Source organism: Arabidopsis lyrata (genome assembly GCF_000004255.2).
Source record: "Arabidopsis lyrata subsp. lyrata unplaced genomic scaffold ARALYscaffold_1, whole genome shotgun sequence".
Taxonomy (NCBI): domain Eukaryota; kingdom Viridiplantae; phylum Streptophyta; class Magnoliopsida; order Brassicales; family Brassicaceae; genus Arabidopsis; species Arabidopsis lyrata.
Window position 1 is genome coordinate 13,016,277 of NW_003302555.1, and position 19,526 is coordinate 13,035,802.

The 19,526-nt window shown below is 34.7% G+C and overlaps 7 protein-coding genes across 8 annotated transcripts; 5 read left to right on the forward strand and 2 right to left on the reverse strand.

Annotated features, from left to right (window-relative positions):
• Window positions 1-438: 438 nt before the first annotated feature.
• LOC9326875 (auxin-responsive protein SAUR61) lies at window positions 439-1,046 on the forward strand. Its single transcript, XM_002890767.2, has one exon. It carries the CDS (start codon window positions 538-540, stop codon window positions 784-786), a length of 249 nt encoding a protein of 82 aa, XP_002890813.1. The 5' UTR covers window positions 439-537; the 3' UTR covers window positions 787-1,046.
• A 209-nt stretch (window positions 1,047-1,255) lies between these two features.
• Window positions 1,256-2,603, forward strand: LOC9326876. Its single transcript, XM_021011580.1, has 4 exons — window positions 1,256-1,721; window positions 1,864-2,083; window positions 2,164-2,209; window positions 2,310-2,603. The coding sequence occupies exons 1-4, from the start codon at window positions 1,595-1,597 to the stop codon at window positions 2,391-2,393; spliced, it is 477 nt and encodes a 158-aa protein (XP_020867239.1). The 5' UTR covers window positions 1,256-1,594; the 3' UTR covers window positions 2,394-2,603.
• A 52-nt stretch (window positions 2,604-2,655) lies between these two features.
• On the reverse strand, window positions 2,656-4,789 carry LOC9326877. Of its 2 annotated transcripts, none has more exons than XM_021011576.1 (4): window positions 4,582-4,788; window positions 3,668-4,245; window positions 3,486-3,584; window positions 2,656-2,916 (listed from the first exon to the last, which is right to left on the reverse strand). In XM_021011576.1, exons 1-3 carry the CDS (start codon window positions 4,673-4,675, stop codon window positions 3,492-3,494), a joined length of 765 nt encoding a protein of 254 aa, XP_020867235.1. In that variant the 5' UTR covers window positions 4,676-4,788; the 3' UTR covers window positions 2,656-2,916; window positions 3,486-3,491. The 2 variants fall into 2 exon arrangements, with proteins under 2 accessions (XP_020867235.1, XP_020867236.1); XM_021011577.1 differs by having other exon boundaries at window positions 2,674-2,913; window positions 4,582-4,789.
• A 133-nt stretch (window positions 4,790-4,922) lies between these two features.
• On the forward strand, window positions 4,923-6,173 carry LOC9329633. Its single transcript, XM_021011581.1, has one exon. It carries the CDS (start codon window positions 5,498-5,500, stop codon window positions 5,903-5,905), a length of 408 nt encoding a protein of 135 aa, XP_020867240.1. The 5' UTR covers window positions 4,923-5,497; the 3' UTR covers window positions 5,906-6,173.
• Window positions 6,113-7,456, reverse strand: LOC110225355. The gene is given in 4 exon segments (XM_021014872.1): window positions 6,113-6,349; window positions 7,090-7,204; window positions 7,207-7,344; window positions 7,423-7,456. Coding segments are annotated over 3 exon segments (273 nt in total). The 3' UTR covers window positions 6,113-6,349; window positions 7,090-7,103.
• On the forward strand, window positions 7,411-9,202 carry LOC9326878 (eukaryotic translation initiation factor 4E-2). The gene is made up of 5 exons (XM_021011579.1): window positions 7,411-7,848; window positions 8,161-8,329; window positions 8,428-8,553; window positions 8,799-8,864; window positions 8,946-9,202. The coding sequence occupies exons 1-5, from the start codon at window positions 7,529-7,531 to the stop codon at window positions 8,994-8,996; spliced, it is 732 nt and encodes a 243-aa protein (XP_020867238.1). The 5' UTR covers window positions 7,411-7,528; the 3' UTR covers window positions 8,997-9,202.
• A 96-nt stretch (window positions 9,203-9,298) lies between these two features.
• Window positions 9,299-14,783, forward strand: LOC9326879 (trichohyalin). The gene is made up of 19 exons (XM_021014881.1): window positions 9,299-9,596; window positions 9,682-9,849; window positions 10,053-10,121; window positions 10,203-10,373; window positions 10,444-10,758; window positions 10,834-10,869; window positions 10,949-11,035; window positions 11,112-11,183; window positions 11,251-11,316; window positions 11,404-11,487; window positions 11,727-11,837; window positions 11,926-11,988; window positions 12,158-12,301; window positions 12,977-13,084; window positions 13,160-13,244; window positions 13,350-13,504; window positions 13,602-13,688; window positions 13,774-13,914; window positions 14,507-14,783. Exons 1-19 carry the CDS (start codon window positions 9,528-9,530, stop codon window positions 14,600-14,602), a joined length of 2,127 nt encoding a protein of 708 aa, XP_020870540.1. The 5' UTR covers window positions 9,299-9,527; the 3' UTR covers window positions 14,603-14,783.
• The last annotated feature ends 4,743 nt before the right edge of the window (window positions 14,784-19,526 follow it).

Sequence of the window (19,526 nt, forward strand, 5' to 3'; positions counted from 1 at the left end):
GATTAACTCGATGACTAAACTTAATGACTAGTCTTTGTAACATCTTTGAAAACCTATTTTCTTCCAAGGATTTGAAATCTTTTCTAGATAAAATTTTCCCAACTTTTGTTAGATTCTCATGAAAAAAGGTTTTAGACGTTTTAGTTTTCCTTTTCATTTCCCATTCTAGTCCTTAACTTCTCTGAGAACATCAAAGGTCCTACAAGTTCTACATCTTTCATTCACTAGCACATGTCTTTGTGTCTAAATTTAATTGTAATACTATTGTATAAGACTCATACCTATATCCACATGGTCATGTCTTTTCAGAAGAGGTTTCTAATCCACATGTTGATGAGCAGACAAGATTGGTTGCTAACTTTGGGACCCCTTATGATCTGGTATGGTTGCTCTGAAGTGAATCTAAACTCTAATAGTTTCTCCTTATATATAATCAAACAAACCTATTGGATTCTTCATCAACCACAACTTGCATTCAAAGAGTTATATGCACATCTCTTCCGTTTTCCAATCTAAAAAATCTTTTCTCTAGATATAATGATGAACACAAAGAAGCTCTTGAAGATGGCCAAGAAATGGCAACAGAGAGCTGCCTTAAGCAGAAAGAGAATCTCATTTGAGAGATCAGTAGCTACTACTAGCAGCTCAACCCCTGCAGAGAAAGGCTGTTTTGTGGTTTACACATCCGATAAAATCCGCTTTGCGTTTCCAATAAGTTACCTGAGCAACTCTGTTTTCCAAGAGCTCTTGAAGATATCTGAAGAAGAGTTTGGCCTCTCCACGTAAGGACCAATCACGTTGCCATTCGATTCGGTTTTCTTGGAGTATCTAATCAAACTGATCAAAAGAAGAATGGATAAAGATACAGAAAAGGCTCTGTTGATGTCAATCTCTAGTGCTAAGTGTTCTTTACAATGTTCTTTGCAACAACAAGAGCAGAGTACTCAACAATTGCTTGTATTTTAGAGTTTCTTCATAGAAGATAGATTTTTTTGTAAAAAGATTCAGATATTTTTATACTTTATACAAGACAAACATTACTACTATTCTCTGAGGAAAAAAAAAAACTAAGTTCAGTTTAAGCTTTTCGTAAATATTGGATTTTCTCTGTTTTAGTAGCTAATCACTTAATCTTAATCTGCTAAATTTTGGATATTTCATAAAAGTACCAACTAGAAATTCTGAAATTATACTAAATCGTTGAGAATTGTTTAAGAATAAATACCATGTCCCAATTGGATAAAAAGCTAAATAAGGAGACATAAAACTGGTAAAGAATCTAACTTTTGTCTTCTGTAAGAACATCTTAAAAAACTCTTGAAAATTGGACAATACTTTCTACATGTACAAAGAGCAAAGCCAAGAATCTTTGGTTTAATTAATAAAATTTGCCTTGAACTTGAAGCTATGAACTTTACAACTCTCTAATAAACCTTTCTTTTATTACCAACAGCCTTAACAAGAAAAGAACAATGCAAGTTAGTATATAATGTGGCTTCATTATGCCTCATTCCAATCATAAGAACAAACTTCATTTTCCTCATTCTTCTTTCTTCTCTCTTCCTCCCGCTTTCGTAGTTTTTCAAAAGGCGAAATGGCGGGTGAGCAAATGAAACCTGTTGCCTCTGGACTTCTGGTTTTGAACTTCTGCATGTATGTGATCGTTCTAGGCATTGGAGGATGGGCCATGAACCGAGCCATCGACCATGGATTCGAAGTCGGTAAGAATTCGGCTGACATTCAGATTTATCGATTCTGATTCCTTACCGTTTCTCGAATTAGTATGCTTTTGGCGCAATTATTTGTTCTTGTTGTTCTTGAACTTCTAACATTTCGAGTTCTTGTGAAATCAAATTTGGGCAGGCCCTAATTTAGAGCTTCCAGCACATTTCTCCCCAATTTATTTCCCGATGGGAAACGCAGCCACAGGATTCTTTGTGATATTCGCGTTGCTAGCGGGAGTGGTTGGTGCGGCTTCCACAATCTCGGGCCTTAGCCACATTCGTTCGTGGACCATGGGAAGCTTACCAGCTGCAGCCACAGCTGCAACCATTGCCTGGACCCTCACAGTCCTAGCCATGGGGTAAACTCTCTTGTTTCACAAGCAAACACATCATGTTCAAAGACATGGATAGTATGACTAATCATTCCTTTTATCAACAGTTTCGCTTGGAAAGAAATCGAGCTACAAGGGCGAAATGCAAAACTGGTGAGACTTTTCTCTATCTCGAACCTTATAGATTCAAATTTGGAAAGCCAAGCATTGTTGGTTTCATGACAATCCCATTTTCTGTCATTCTTCTCTGTAGAGAACCTTGGAGGCGTTCTTGATCATACTCTCAGTCACCCAGCTTATTTACATCGCAGCAGTTCATGGCGTGAGGAGACCTTAAGGAATCATGGTGTCAGGTTTCTTTTTCTTCCTTTTGTGGCAATCATCGGAAACTCGGGATTGTGTGTGTGAGCGTTTGTATTTGTGTGTGTGATTTATTTCCATAGGAAGCTTAAGATAAATTCATGCATTCTTTATGTACAAAAGGATTGGATCTTGTTTTGTGTGTGTCACTTTGTGTTCATGGAATAAAATCAAACTTTTAAGGCTTGGTTCGGGTCATCCCTCTATATATATCTAATGAACTACAGAAAGATAATAGATAGAAAAAAAAATGGAACTATATAAAGTCTCATGTTCTAAAATCCATTTAATGAACAAAAGAAGATTGTATTTCAAAAAAATAAAAAGAAAGTTTACCCTGTTTAGGATATTTGGTCTTTCTCGTATGTTGCTAAAAGCCGACCACATTATTATCTATCAAAGACATAATGTACAGAGAAGAGTGTACGGACCATGAATCCTATTTTTTCGGTTGTCTTTAAGCTTTGGCTATCAAGCGCATCCACCTAGCTCCTGCTCTTCTGGAGCACAATGCAGAGCAGACACAGGTTTAACATAATAGACAATGTTGTAAAAGATTCACACAAGAACAAGCTAATTGATATATTTACAAGATTTTGTGACAACCCAAATAAACAACATCAAGGTGGTTAATAGCAATCAACTAGACTTGCAAACAAGATAAATGAGAAGCTAGACTAGAACATAGTCTCGCAGGAATCTGAAGTCCATGTTCTGATGCATAATTGTGTCTTGCACATCATTCTATTCTTCAAAAATTTGATTGTGTTTTAGATAGCTACTACAGAAGAACAAGCCTCTTGGAGAAGGGTTTCAAAGTGGATAAACTGATTGAAACTCTGAGCTAAACAATCTACTGAAGAGCCATTCAAGATTCAAGATGCTAACTCCATGAACTCTCTTACTATACCAACTAAATGTTTAGAGAATTAGGTGAAATAGTTTCAGCGAAGTATTAAAGGAATTCAAGGAAACCATCGGAAAAATATCAAAAATTGAGGCCATGGGAGTTCTTAGTAATCAGGAGCCTCAACCAGATAAAGTACATCTACAAAGAATCAAGACTAACCTGTGTTTATCTATCAGATCCTGTCAAAGCATCAAACAAACCGCAGCAGCTTAGAAATGAAGTCTTTCGGACAGCTGGTGGACCAGGGAGCAAAAGACGCTGCATACATCCAGACGATTCAGCGGACTGAAAAGAGACGAAAGCACATGTACATGATGCAAAAATGAGAATAGAGATGCTACCTTTTCCTCAGGGGATACTGGAACTTCAGATTTTCTTACACTCTCTACTTGTTTGTTTGTTTCAGCAGCAAATCTCGGAAGAGTAACCACCTTACTATTATTGTTTTCCAGTCCCGGAGGTGGATGATACTCTTCATTTTTCTCAGACGTCTTTTTCACCAAATTTGAGTGTGTTGAGGTCTCAAGATGCTCACTCTTTTCAGAAACCACTGCTTTGGAGAGAGAAACCACAGGTTTGACAGAATCAACAACGGGAGTGATTTCCGTAACTGAATTACCACAAGCTACAGTTTTGGCGGGGTGAGTACGGTTATCAGAAGAGGAATTGGTTGATTTTCCCACAACATTTTTGCTGTCAACCGTTACTCTTTCAACCACAATAGCATTGCCACTTTTCGGTCCTAGTCCCTGAGTAACACCTGCATCTCCAGATACCTCTTTAACAGCACCCTTCACCACACCAGACGATAGAGCAGCAGATGAATCTTTAGTCCCAAATTCTTGATTTCCTTGAGAACCAGGGGAGCTCAAACTGCTATCACTTCCCCTCCCATCTTGGCTTCCATGTTCATCATTTCCTGAGATTTTTTTTGCCAAACTTAAAGATCAAACAAATAACTACTAACCACACAAAAAAGACTTACTGTTCCAAAAATGATAACAAAAAACAATCCAGCATTTGATCAGTACGAAATGTTAACTCGAAACAGATACTGAAAGCAGTAATCAAACAGATCTCTCTATACACTGTCTAACCGTCTACTCAATATCCTTAGTACCAACCACGAAAATGGATAATTCTAGGCGTGAACTTGCGGAAACTATACTAAAATCCTTCAACACCATTGACGACAAATCTATCGACATAGCAAACAACGAATCCTGAAACCAAAATCGAGCTACGAAAAATGTACCATTGAAACCCTTGTTGTTGTTGGTACTTGTTCCAATCGCTTCCTGTTGCTTCTTCTTCTTCAACGCCTTTCTCTTCTTCGCACCGGACGGCATGATCGATCGGAAAAATCGAATTCGTCTCCCCAAAATGAAACTGTTTCTTCACTTCAAACTTCAAAATTTGTCTTCTCTCCAGTGTGAGTTGGTGTGTGTGTGTGTGTGGACTGCGTTTTCCTTTTTGTCACTATGTTGGGCAAAACCAGAATCTCCCGTATAGGAAAGAGATAAGGAGTCTTATTTATTGATTCCTCCTTTCTTTTTAATTTTTAATTTTTATTCAAACTTTCCCTTAATTATATTTTGTGTTTTATTCAACGACAATACTTTTCCATTTCTAACACATTTCCACATTAGATTATAAAAGATCATACAATAAACTAAAAATTACAATAAACTAAAATTACCGCCTTCATTTATTTACTGTGCTTAATTACTACGGAAAAATCTTTTGTCACCGACACCGTTAACAATGTATTACCTACCACTATTACTTGTGCAGGTCACACCATTTTAGAGCTATGGTTTGAAATCAGAATCAATGCCTTAGGCCAACAACGACAAAGTAAACAAAATTGAAAATTTGCCCTTTTCTATACTGAAAACAGAATATCCTCTTTTTTTTTTTTTTTGTGACCTTTCAAATTTTAGTTTAAACACACTTTTGGTACGAGGACTTTGTCTGTGAAGACTAGTAGAGAGAAGACAAAAGCCCTCTCTGTGAAGAAGCACAATCATGGCTTCCCACAAACTTTTGTTAAGAGAGAAAAACGTGAAACCCACCTGCTGCCAAATATCCAAATTCATGGCTACAAAAGAGAACCCACCTGAGGCGCAAAGCAACACATTCTCTCTTTGCTTTCGTTTTAATAGCACGAGATGAGAGCCACAGCATCACTAGTTACATTTAATCAGACGATTATGCGGCGTTGTAAAAATCTCCTGATAAGAATCACCAGGAGCTGTCCCAGACGACATTACCGGCATTTGAAACTTCAGAAAGCGTCTTCTTCCTCTTCATCATCATCATCTGGGAAGCAAGGCACCAAAGTGTTGGCTTCGTTCTTCCTCTCCTTCCAAAAGAAGAAGCAAAAGAAGGAGAAGATGAAGCGGCTTAACGAACTCAGGAGTTTCTCGGATGCCGTCAGTGAAAGGAAGGCGTCAAATCCTGAATCAAGAAAGAAGGTATTCCCATCTTCTTGGCTTTGTCAAGGTAAGGCTCATTCACAAGAAGTCTCACAAGGTCATGATCCACCTAGAGACAGCACCAGCGCATTCCTTCCATGACTCATATGCCAAAACAACGCTTACATGGATCATATGTATTGCTTTCAATTTGATTACATGGATGTTGTAGGATCTCTAACTGTCATAGTTTTTTACACTAAGACCCTAAGACCCTAATCTGACTCTTTCAGGATGTATGATGAATGCAAAGTAAATTCTTTGTAGTGCAGAATCTTAATAAGATTGATATGTATGATTCAATAAATCTATCGAAAAAACTTTGAATTAGAATCATAAATAATTATAGTTGAAGAATCCAAATAATTTCCAAACGGAAGAGAAGATAGACATCAAACTTTTTTTATACATCTATCCTACAAGCACGGACCAATGGCTTCATTCCCTAACCCAACCTGGGGCATAACAACACATCTCAACTCACCGGTTCCAACCAGGTGAATATCCTTGAATCAGTCCTTGGCAACATCTCAACTGTATGGTGACCTATAACATCAGGAGAAAAGAATGCAAGATATGAAAATGTTCTCAACAAAGAAAAATGATTACCGAACAAAGCAAAACCAAAACAAGATTACACACTTAATGCAACAGCTAAAACAAATTGAGAATAGAAGAGAAAACCCTATTAACTCGTCGTCACTGCCTTCAAATTCGTCAAAGATTAATGCTTAATAGCGGACTTAGATTTAGCCACACTAAATTACTTCATCAAAAATTTCATGTTACTACAGCTAATTGGGGAATTTTGACATTAAGCTTTAGAGATATGGTAAGCCATTACAGTAAAGATACATCAAAAACTAAAATCGAGTTATTCATCGAAGGCTCAGATTCCTTAAAGAACTGAGTGGTTGCCTAGATGACAAGAGGACCTAAGATTTGCCAATTTTGTGATTTATTGCTTCCGGTAAATCGCAAAATCAAGCTTCTTCTACTAATCATATCAACAAATACGTAACGCATTTCAAATTAATTAATACTACCTACCAAAAGAACAGGGCAAAATCACCAACGCAAAACCATTTTCGTTCACATTCTAAAACCTAAAATTAATGATTTAGGAAGATTATGAAGCTAAAACCCTAACAATCGAGAAACCCACATAGATAAAACGACTAACATTAAAAAATCGAACTAGAAAACCCAAGGGAACGCAACAAAATTGAGATCAGAACCCACATTACACTATCGAAATAAAATAACTCTAGTATAGCGAACCTTACCATTTCCAAGGAATCTATAGGAGCTTGAAACAAGTGAAGCCATGGGCGTGACTGTGCAGAGAGATCCAGTATTGGCAACTAGAAGATAGTCTCTTAAACCCTAAGAGAGAGATGTCGAGAGCTTAATAAGAAGGAGAAAGCGAAAGCGCACAGATATCGATGGAAAGAGAGACTTGTTGCCGTTACGCGAGTCCAAGGTCTCTCTTTGTTTTTGTCGCTGTTTTATTCCAAAAAAAAAAAAAAAAAAAAAAAAAAAACCCCGCGCATTTGATTTTGGGCTCTTAATGGGCCTTATGGACCTAATGGACCGATACTAGGCTTTATATTAGAGACCTCTCTCTCTTTTTCCCTCCTCTCTCTCTCCCATCTCCGTCTGTAACTAGAAACGGACTCGACGGAGCGAACGGAAAAGTAACTGATCGAGCGAGCGAGAGAGAAAATGGTGGTTGTTGATTCTTCGGTATCGGCGATAATGGCTGATCAGAACATCGATCCTAACACCGCGACGAACCCTAGCCGTCAAGAGAAGCATGTTCCGGCGATTAAGGCTATCTCCGGTGACGAGAAATCTCCGTCGAAGGAGAAAAAGAACGATGCCTACGCGTCGAAGAAATCAACCACCGTAATCCAGAAATCGCACTGCTTCCAGAATTCTTGGACCTTTTGGTTCGATAATCCTTCCTCGAAATCGAATCAAGTCACATGGGGAAGTTCTTTGAGATCTTTGTACACATTCGCTACTATCGAAGAGTTCTGGAGGTGAGATTTATGTATCTTTCTTGTTGTTGTATCGTTGCTAATTGCTTTGGTTTCACTGAGAACAAATCTAAGCTGGGGTGAATTTGAAATAGTTCTGAGGCAGAATTAGTAGATTAGGGATTCGATAGCTGAGCTTCTTGGATTTCTTCAAGTTGTGTATTGGAGAATACTTAGATTCTATCTGTACGTAAACTGTAATTCTTACTTCAGATTTTTTCCATCTCAGAAGCTAGTTTGGTTCTTTCTAGCTTAATGTGTCATGTGTATGTTATGGATGATTTTAAAGCTCTGCTTGTTGATTACTTGATGCAGTCTATACAATAACATTCATCCTCCAACCAAGTGGGTTCCAGGGGCGGATCTCTACTGCTTCAAACATAAGATTGAACCAAAATGGGAAGATCCGATCTGTGGTAATGGAGGAAAATGGACTATGTTTTTCCCTAAAGCAGCTACACTAGAATCCAATTGGCTTAACACGGTATTTGTTGTAACTTTCAGGAGTTCATTGTAGTTTTTCCCTTGGCCATTCTGGTTGTTTGATGCATCTTTGTGATGTTTCTTGTCTCCTTGTTTTAGCTACTTGCGTTGGTTGGTGAGCAATTTGACCAAGGAGATGAGATTTGTGGGGCAGTTTTGAACTTCAGAGCCAGAGGGGACAGGATCTCTCTATGGACAAAGAACGCTGCAAATGAGGAGGCTCAGGTAAAACATGGACTTGTTCTTGAGGAAACACAACATGTAGTTAGTGAATTTCCTGAGGTCTCTAGTTTTCTAAGTTCATCTAATCCTTGTTTCGTTCATTAAAACGCGTGGACATTGACACATTGTCCTACTTTTGTAGCAATTGGGTTTTCTTCGCTTCAATTAAATAATGGCCAGATCTTGGTTTTGTTAAGGTAGATATTTTTTGGGGACTGATTGATATCTTATTGCGGTGTTTGCTGCAGCTAAGCATTGGGAAGCAGTGGAAGGAACTTCTTGGCTACAATGACACAATCGGATTTATAGTTCATGTATTATTTCTGCAACATCCTTTTGTTCTCCTAAACTACATAGGTTTGTGCCTATTGTGAATTGTCCAATTTGTTTTGCAGGAGGATGCAAAGACTCTTGATCGTGATGCTAAACGTCGATATACTGTATGAGATTCACAGTTTTACTTGTCAGCTTCGCCGGGGAAAAAGAGGAGACTTCAAAGGGAAAGTCATATACATGACCTCTAGTAGCTTCTGATCTATCTTTACTGTAAAAAGATGCACTTTTAGTTCTCAGAATTGTTGAAACGGAATTGTATCAAATGTACATGATTTCGTAATTTTCTTAGTGGTATAAAGAAAAAGGAATTTCGAAATTATATTTCTTACGTTTATTATTTTGTCAGTTGTTGGTTTTAATTTTTCATATAACCCATAACAGAGTAGCTGTTGAAGAAAATTAAATCCATAAAATACCAGGAAATTTTTTCCCGCCAATAAAAACTCAAGATGCAAATATATTTTCTTTCTTGTGAAAACTGACGAGTCATTAGTTATGCATATAAAAACCGTTCTTTGATTTGATTTTCAGAGAAGATGTGCATTTAGAAAACAAAAGCGGAATAAGAAACAAGATTGAAGAAAGAAGCTGGAGAAGACAGTAGAAGAAACAGATACGAGGAGAACTTACTCTCAACTTTAATGGCTGACGCTGGAGATAATCAGAGAAGAAGCGCTGAAAAAGAGTCGAAATCCATTGAAGAAACAAAGGTAAAACAAGAAACTGAACAAGTACTTTCTCTGTTCTTTGCAGTGGATTATTATGATGAAACCAGAATCGATATGAATTTCTTAGGAGAATGAAGACTTGGGATCTGGAATAAACGACACAGGTCATCATGTATATTATTACAACCAGGGAGATGAAGAGGTACGAGAGTATCTGAAACAAGAGAGACTGAAAGACGTTGAGATGCGGAGGAGAAGGCATGAAACAGAGTCGCGATCCATTGAAAAAACGAAGGTAAAAAAGAAACTGAACTTTCTCTGCTGATCCAACTTACGATGTTCTTACTGTGACTTCTCATTTGATTTGGCGTTTGGGTTTTCTTGTGAATTCTGAGGAGAAGTAAAAGACGCCATGAAACAAGAGTCGAGAAAGATGGCTATGCTTCTTGCGTATGGTGATGTGTTGATTAAACGTTTTATTTAATTTTTTTTTCTCAGGGCACACATCCTGATGAAAGAACTGATAGGGTACAGAAAACAGATTCAAGATCCTTGCCCGAGAAGAAGGTAAAGAAACTGAACAACAATTTACTTTGTTCTTTGTAGTGAAATATTATGATGAAACCAGAGTCGATACGAATTTCTCAGGGTAAAGAAGACTCGGTTTTGAGAAAAAACGAAGCGGGTCAGATTCATGATTACAAACACTCTACCGTAGACACGCGAGAGTGTCTGCCACAACAGAGACAACTGAGAGATGTGGTGGGGATGCATAGGAGACGCCGTGAAACAGAGTCAAGATTCTGGCACCAGGGGAGGGTAAAGCAACTAACTTCTTACACAGTATGTTTTGTTTGATTTAACGTGTTCCTTTGATTTTGATTCTCAGGATAGATCTCCAATTTGGAGAGAGAATGAATACAGAATGAGATTTGATGAAAGAACTCAGGATTGGCTAGATAGTGACTATGAATCCAGATGGAGGGTTCATGAGAGAACTCCGGATTGGGATTGGAGAGATAGTGAATCCAGAATGAGATTTGATGAAAGAACTCAGGATAGGAGAGGGAGTGAATCCCAATGGGTATTTGATGAGAGAACACAGAGGAGACACGAACCAGTGCGACCCGGTGAAGAGTGTTGGTGTCTGCGGTGTCGCAATGGAAGAAGTTGCCGTTACAATCATCCTACTCAACTTCCACAGGTGAGAAACAAAAAAAGTTATCCATTTTTGGCTGAGTCTATAGGTTGTCTCTTGGCTTACTGCTTTCAAACATAGGAGCGTCCGGTGAGGATTGGTATGCCGATTTGTAAGGTGAGTAAAGTTTTGTAACTTCATCTAAGAGCTATCGTCTGGTTTAGTCTTTACTTGATTATAAAGAGATTCGTTGCAGTATTTTCGGAGGGGATACTGTAAGTTGGGCTCATTTTGTAAATTTCAACACATAAGGGACAGGGATGTTGCAGAAACTATGTATCAGGTAACTTCATCTCCAAGGTGAGACACCATCTCCATAATAATTTGATTTAACGTTTTCGTATGATTTTGATTCTTAGGATTGGAGATTTGATGAGAGAACTCATAGGAGACACGAAATAGAGTACTCAGGATTCAGGCCAGAGAAGAGGGTAAGTAAACTAAAATGTCTTCTTTTCTATTTTCTGTTTACTCATATGAATACTCATTCATTCTCAGGCAAAAAGTAGTGTGGATTCCGGAAAGCGTTATTCAAGAGAAAGATTTGAATATCTAGAAGAAGGGGTACATATAAAGAACTTGACTTTGTTGTTATTCTGTTTTATTATCTTGAATCCTTGATTTTTCTTTTCTAACAAACATATATCGTAGGAAATTCGAGAGCATGAGAATCCGCAAAAACAGATACAGAGAAATACTGAAAGGCAGGGGACAGTGGCTCAAGACAATGTTCAGGTACCAAAAAAAAACTGATCCTCTTCTATACTAGTGGGTGAAACAGAGTCGAGATAACTTATAATCTGCATAGGGAACTAAATCTCTTTAGGATATGCCAATATCCCGTAAATATAGGGGTCTAATATATCACTTTAGGCTTATGAAAGCTTCATGTTTATCTCTAATATATATATAGCCACACGAGAGAGGTTCACTTGCTTATACATCGACCTCAACGATTGTGTTCGACTTTACAGTTTCATCAACAACAAGAAGAAGAGATGCAGAGACCACAATCCCATACAACACAGCAACAACAATCTGTGCAGCAACACCAGTTGTTGGCTTCTCATTTTAATCTCTATCCGGTAAGAAACAAAGTCAAAAAAGTTAATGAATCACTTTCTTCTCCTTGGGGTCTAATATTTCGACCTTGTTAATGTCTTGGATTCACAGTTGGCAGAAAAATTAACAGATGTTATTGAAGCTGGAACAAGAGATCAGAATTCTGATGCCCTGGTTTGTTTTCTTTGTTTTGTTAGTTTCTCTATACAACAAAATTTCCAAGTCTTTTTAAGGTTGTTTGGATTTCTAGGGTTTATTGAATGTCTAGAGGAAGGGGTATAAATAAAGAAAGTTACTTTGTTGTTATTTTGTTCTATATATGATCATGAATCCGCAATTTCAGATACAAAGAAATACTGAAAGGCAGAGGATGGTAAACCGAGCAATTGAAAGGCAGGATATGGAACCTCTAATCGATGCAATAGTGAGGGGAATCATGCAAGAAAGGAGAGAGAAAGAAGCGAATCTGCAACAACAGAGACTACAGGTTTAAAACTGAAACAAGACATGATTCTGTTTCTTCACTGTGGATGATACAACACATAGAGAAGATAACTTACTATGTTTTCTTACTGTGACTTGTCATTTGATTTATTGTTTCGGTTTCACAGGAGATTCGAGAGAATCACAGTGTAGATGCTCATGATCAACAGAAAAAGCAGGAACTCGGATTTAAATGAAACGAGGGAGATGGAGTTTAAGAGGAAACAGAGTTACGAGACCACCAAAGAGAACTCTCAGATGATTCCTTTGAACGCAAGAAACTGATTTGTGTTTCCTTTGAACGCAAGAAACTGATATGTGTTGGGAAGATTTAGGTTAAGCTTTCGTTGTTTTCAGTTTTGATTAAACGAGTGATGGAACTTTTTGCAAAATATTTTAACAAAAGAACTGTTGTATCCAAAGTTTGGATTCCAAACGAAACAAAATAAATATAAAGAATTTAGACGATTTTTGGTTAAAAAAAAAAAAAAAAAAAAAAAAGAATTTAGACGAAAGAATATTAATAGCTATTGAAGATAAAAAGAAAAAGAAAAATACGCCCTAACAGTTTCCCGCCGAAAAACTAAAGAAGCAAACCATTCTGTGATTTAATAGAGAAACAAAAACAGAAATAGAGAGAAGATTCTTGGCATTGAAGAAAGAGAGTCGAAGAAACTGATACGAGGAGAACTTAATCTCGACTTTAATGGCAGACGCTCGAGAGAATCAGCAAGAATCTGAGAGAAGAAGCGATGAAACAGAGTCGATCTCCATTGAAGAACCCAAGGTAAACAAGAACTTGTTCTGTTCATTTAACTATGGATTGTTTCAAAAAAAACAGAGACGATAACGAATTTCTCAGGAGAAGGAAGACGAAGATGAGAATCTTCAAGAACAAAGACAGAGCTCCATTGGGTCGTCGATTCCATCTTCCGCTAAAAGAAAAGGTAGTTTCAAATCTTTGAGAGAAGATCTACGGTTTTGATCATCATTTGTGATCTCTTTAAGAATTATATGACTTGTGTTGTTTATGTTGTTGGTATGATCTTTAGAGAGGATGACGCAGTCGAGTCCGTATCCAGTTCGTCCCGGTGTAGAAAACTGTCAGTGTTACATCAAAACTGGTTTGTGTCGCTTTGGAAGTAGTTGCCGTTACAATCATCCTAATCAACGTCCACAGGTGAGGATTGATGCGCCGATTTGTAAGGTAAGTGCAGTTTTGTAATGTGGTCATCTAGCAAAAGTAACACAGCTTGTTCTAGTTCATTTAAGGGCTAAACAAGAATCTGGAGTATTCGTTGCAGTATTTTCTGAAAGGATCTTGTAAGTTCGGCTCAGCTTGTATATTTCAACACATTATGGACAGGAATGTTGCAGAACCTATGTATCAGGTAAGTTCATCAAATATCTATTCTTCAAGGTGTGAAGCCATCTCCATAATAGTTACCAGTTTCTTATATTGTTGTTCATTCTCAGTCCAAGATTGTTCCGGATTCTCAAATGCCTGATCCAAGAGGCCATGAAGCTCAAGAGAATCTGCAGGAGCAGAGACAGAGAGATAGCATTGAGAGGCAGGGGAGAGAGGCTCAAGAGAATCTGCATCAACAGAGATTTCAGGTTAAAAAAAAAAAACTGAAACAAGACCTAATTATGTTTCTCTGCGGATGATGGAACAGAGTTCTAGAAGAAAAGAGAACAGAGTTACACTCTGTTATTTTCTACTGTGACTACTCATTTGATTTTATGGTTCGGATCAACTTATTCTCAGGACATGCCAGAGAATCAAGCCGTAAATGCTCAACAGAATCTGCAGGAACAGAGACGGATAAGCATTGAGAATGAGAGAACAGAAGCTCGTTTGAGAATAGAGCAGGTGTTTAGTTGAATCATCAACATTTTCTTAAAGATCATTTGCATGAACAAAAGATTCTCATGTAAGTTAAATTTTTGTTTTTCTTCAGATCCGACCCACTGTTGCATTTCCATTAAACGAATATATTCGAGCCAGAGTGGTGCTGCACGAATTGGGATTTGTTACTGATTCACAAGGCTCCTTCCTTGGACCAAATAGATGTTTAGGTCTAGGTAAACACCGTTCTGTTTCTCACTGTGGATGATCAAACATCATAGTTCAGTCAGGAGAAAAGAGAAGACAACTTACTATGTTTTCGTGCTAAAGGTTTATATTTTTCTTATTCACAGGTCCCAGGAGATAGCAGAGAATCACAACGTAGATGCTCATGATCAAGAGAAAACGCAGCAACTCGGGTTTAAAAGAAAAGAGGGAAAGAGAACTCTCAGATGATTCCTTTGACCGCAAGAAACTTACATGTGTTGAGAATTTAGGTTAAGCTTTCGTTGCTTTCAACATTTGCAAAATTATAATATGGTTGGGAAAAAAAATTACATTAGAATGTAAGTTAGTTGAGTAGAAATGAATATTTCTGAACATATAAAAAATTTACACATCAATATTCTTGTATGCTCAAATTTATTTTTTCTTCTTCCCTAATTTTTATACGTGGAAAAGTTATATAAGTTCATTTGATAAAACTGATCGTTTTGTATGCTCAAATTTATTTTTTGTTGGTGAGATTCTGGAGGTGAGATTTATGTATCTTTCTTGTTGTTGTATCGTTGCTTATTTCTTTGGTTTCACTGAGAGTGAATTTGAGATAGAACCAGTAGATTAGGGATTTGATAGCTGAGCTCCATGATTCTAATGGTTACGGATGCGTTTGTGGCTTGATCTTAGATTTATATCTATAGAAACCGTTGCTTCTTGGATTTCTTCAAGTTGTGTATTGGAGAATACTTGGATACAATCTGTGCGTTAACTGTAATCTTTACTTAAGATTGTTCTCAGAAGCTAGTTTGGTTTATGTGATTATCGGAACAAGGAAATAATTTTGGGTGCGTTTTGTCTCCGATGATCATGTGTGTGTCGTTTTGGGATCAACCGTTTTATTTCTGTTATAGGTTTTTCCCCGTGGGACCTTTTTAATGAAATTTTGGCAATAAGTCAATAACAATGACAACTTATATGTCGGAGGATCAAAATAGCCTTCTTGTATCCTTAAATACAAAATGAAATTGAATGTGTTGTAAAGAAGAAGATGCTCAAATTTATGTTTTGTGGACTTTAGCCCATTTATGGGGGATTGGATACAACTACAAATAAATGGGCTAAATTATTTGTAGATTATTTGGTTTCCCTTAAAATCTAAATGTAATAGACATGAATCTCTTTATCGATGTGGTGAACAATAACAAATAAATATTTATTAAAACTATTTTGTAAATAAATAATTATCAAATAATTAAACAATGATTTTTTTTTAAATATGTAAAATCTCTAGAAAATCAATTTTTTAAGAACAGAGAGAGTATTATTTAATCATAGACCAAACAGATTATGCAAATTTTGTGGACTAGATTGTATGGCAATAAAAGCATTTGCAATATCAGAGATCAGTTTCTAACAGTTAAACTAGTTTTTTAAGTATATAGCATTAGAATCAATCACCATATCAGAACCACGCGATTAAAGGATATAATATATAATAATATATACATGTATATTATAAAAATAAGTTAACATGAATGAATATGTGATTATTATATCAGCAAAGTTAGTTAGAATCTGCTTTATATATAATGATATTTCACTATAACTAAATCTGCATATAGACAATAACAAATTTTAAGTTGATTTTCAATATATAAATTTGTTATGATGTATTGTAAATTTACAGTGATTGTAAACATGATTTAGCAGTTATACAACATCCAAATAGATTAGGTGAAGAAAAGAAGTGACCACAATTGTAAATTGAAGTTTAACTTGTGAATAATTTGTACAAAAAAAACTTAATGGATTAATACTCGATAAATTAATAATCACTATCAATTAATAAAATTTTCCAGTCTCTAGGATAAAAGCTCATTTTCAGTTGTGGAGATACTTGTTTGAAGTTACTTGCTGGACTTGTGCCAGCACAGATATGGTCTAAGGTTCTTACCAAAAAATCCTGACAAAAAAGTTAGTTCACATATGTGATTAACAACAATAGTGTAGTCAAATATGTTTGTGTAATGTTTTACTTACTGTAGGTGCCTTGATTACGGATTGTTCCTGCTTGTACTGTCCAATCTTCTACTCCTAACATGTCAAAATCTTCCACCTCACAATGAATGTAATAATCATATCTATTATGCCACAGAAATAAAGAGTTACAATCAGAATATACACAACATAGAGAAGAAGAAAAAATGTATTCAATGAAACCTCCAAGAAGAAAAGATGTTGTTGTGAGAGATGCGTTTAGAGGGACGGACTAGTGCTTTGCTTCTTCTCGAAGTCGGAACCCAGTCATTTTACTCCTTAAAGATGTAATACCTAAATCCTAAGAACATGCACATAGTTGGTACTCATAGAGTATCATTAACAATTTTTTAGTATCTACATATACATTTTTACAGGGGATTTTTGCAAAAAGTCTTTTGGATCCGGGTTTGACCCGGTTTTAATCTATTCGGATTTTGGATAAGCAATTTTAGGGATGTTGTCTTAATTTCAAACTAATAAATGAAGCCTTTATTAATTTCAAACTGAAAAAATTTATGGCAATATTAAAACGAAATTAATTCCTTTATTAATTCATATTTGTTAATTTCCATAACTTCTCCCCACACCTAATTATTAATTTTCTTTAAGAGAATATGCGTATAATAAAACAAATAAGTTACCTATTTTAATGGTAAATAATCTTATTTGTTATATATATATATATATGATATCTTTAAACTAACCATATTTGTTATTTACCTTAACTACTTCTAACCAATAATTATCTAACTACTTATTTTTATATAGAAAGAATATGAGATTAAAATAAATATTTTGTAAATATTAATTTGGGGACAAATTCTTACGAAAATAATTTGTTTTGTTATAAAATTTAATGTTTGTTATTTTTCTAAATTATTTTTGAAACTAAATTACATAAATACTAATAATAATTTGTCTACACCATAAAATGAAAATAGTTATTTATTTTAAATTTTTATATAATATTACGTAATTTGTTTTAGTTATATTTTCTGATATAGGTGAACAAATTATTTTCGTATTTATGAAAATTATAAAATCTAAATTAGTTTAAAATTTGAAATAACTATAATCCTAAATTTTAATCTTTATGGGTAGGTTTTTTTTTGTGACCAAAAATATTCAATTGGATCTTTCTTTAAATTTTGGTAATATCCAAAACGAAATTAATTTATAAACTCTAAAAATATCTATATTTTTAACTATTTCTATATCTAAACTCTTTATTTATGACATATATTCTTCACGATTTTTACAGAAAAAAATATAAAATATGATGAGTTAATGCTAATTAACAAATTTGAGCTAATTTTTTACAATCTCTTGACCTAATTTAAACAGAATTATATAATTCTCATTTCAGTTTTATTTGTTGTTATATTTATATTATTTTGAATTATTATAAAATAAATGTAGTTAATAAATTGGGTATTTTTGATAGAAATAATGATAATCGGATATATGAGTATTTTTGACAGCAAAAATAAGAAACCTTACCGGACTTGTATGGTAACTTCTATGTAAATTATTCAATTTAAAATCGAATATTAAATCAACAAATACAATTCCGAAGTATATGGTAACTTCTTCGTTATTTAGGGAAAAAATTTCGCTAAGATATATAGAATCTTCTAATTATCAGATTAACCATCAAATATTCTCTACGATCTTGAACTATGGAAAGTCATAAAGTTGGTTTACTGCAAAAATTATAAAAATCGCGAAAGCGCAAATCAAATATGTTAAGATCTTTAACGATAGAAACTAAAATTAATTTCGTTTAGATATTCTGATTCGATTAACTATAGCATATCTACGCTAATTACTTATAAAATATTTTGCAGAATATGCTTTTCTTAAAACCCTAATAAAGCAACCTAATTCTAAACATTATAAATATAGGCTCTGCTATTCGGCAAATCATTTTTCATTCATCCACACAAACTTCTCTCAGCATCTATGCTTCAGTTTTTGAGCAATCTAATTTTTATTTTTCATTGTGTATTCTCTATTTTCTATTAATGATGTTATGTTTCTACGATTTTAATTCTTTTTTTTGTTTTGATATCTCAGCATCTATGCTTCAGTTTTTGAGCAATCTAATTTTTATTTTCATTGTGTATTCTCTATTTTCTATTAATGATGTAATGTTTCTACGATTTTAATTCTTTTTTTTGTTTTGATATCTGTTTAATACAAACGCGTGCGGCGTGTCTAAGTATATGTTTTCCTAAAAACATAGTATTTTCCTTACCCCTAAAACATTCATTACCAAGATTTCAAAATTCCATTTTACCGCTAAATCATAATTAATATGACAGATTTTTATTGTAAACAATTTATCATTTTTTCATACACTACACAATTTTCTCTACTAAAAATATACAATATTAAAATCAATGTCTCAACATGTAAAATTAATATTTCCAGCGGTATACCGCGGGCTCTCAACCTGAAAAAGAATAATTAATTTTATTATTTAGTAAAATTATAGGCCCGCGGTGTACCGCGGGTTAATTTCTAGTTCATATATACATTTTTGAAGTACAAATATGAAATAAATCCTGAAGTTCCACCTTATTTACGAGTCCATGCCATTGACATTTATTATTTAGTTTTACAAAATTTAAATAAAAGATATTAACCAAACGATATTTTGCCTAATTTGTTTCTAAAAATCTCTATACAATCTTTCCATATATCTTTAAAAAAAAAATTCATGAATTTTACTCCACAAAATATGCATAAAACCGATTTATAGCAAATATTTATATTAACATTTTGCATAGCAATAAAACTACTAATTTATAATAATCAAAATATTCACATAAATCATATACTTTATATGATAAATTTAAAATATATATTAGTAGTATAAATTTAAAATCATTCAAGAAACGATATACCACGGGTGAGATCCTAAAATTATTGGATTTTATAATAATAATAATTATTTTCTTGGATTTTATAACACTAATAATTTAGCTAACGGGATAATATAGACGGGTTTAATTTAAAATATATATTAGTAGTATAAATTTAAAATTATTCAAGGAACGGTATACTACGGGTGAGATCCTAAAATTATTGGATTTATAATAATAATAATTTATTTTCT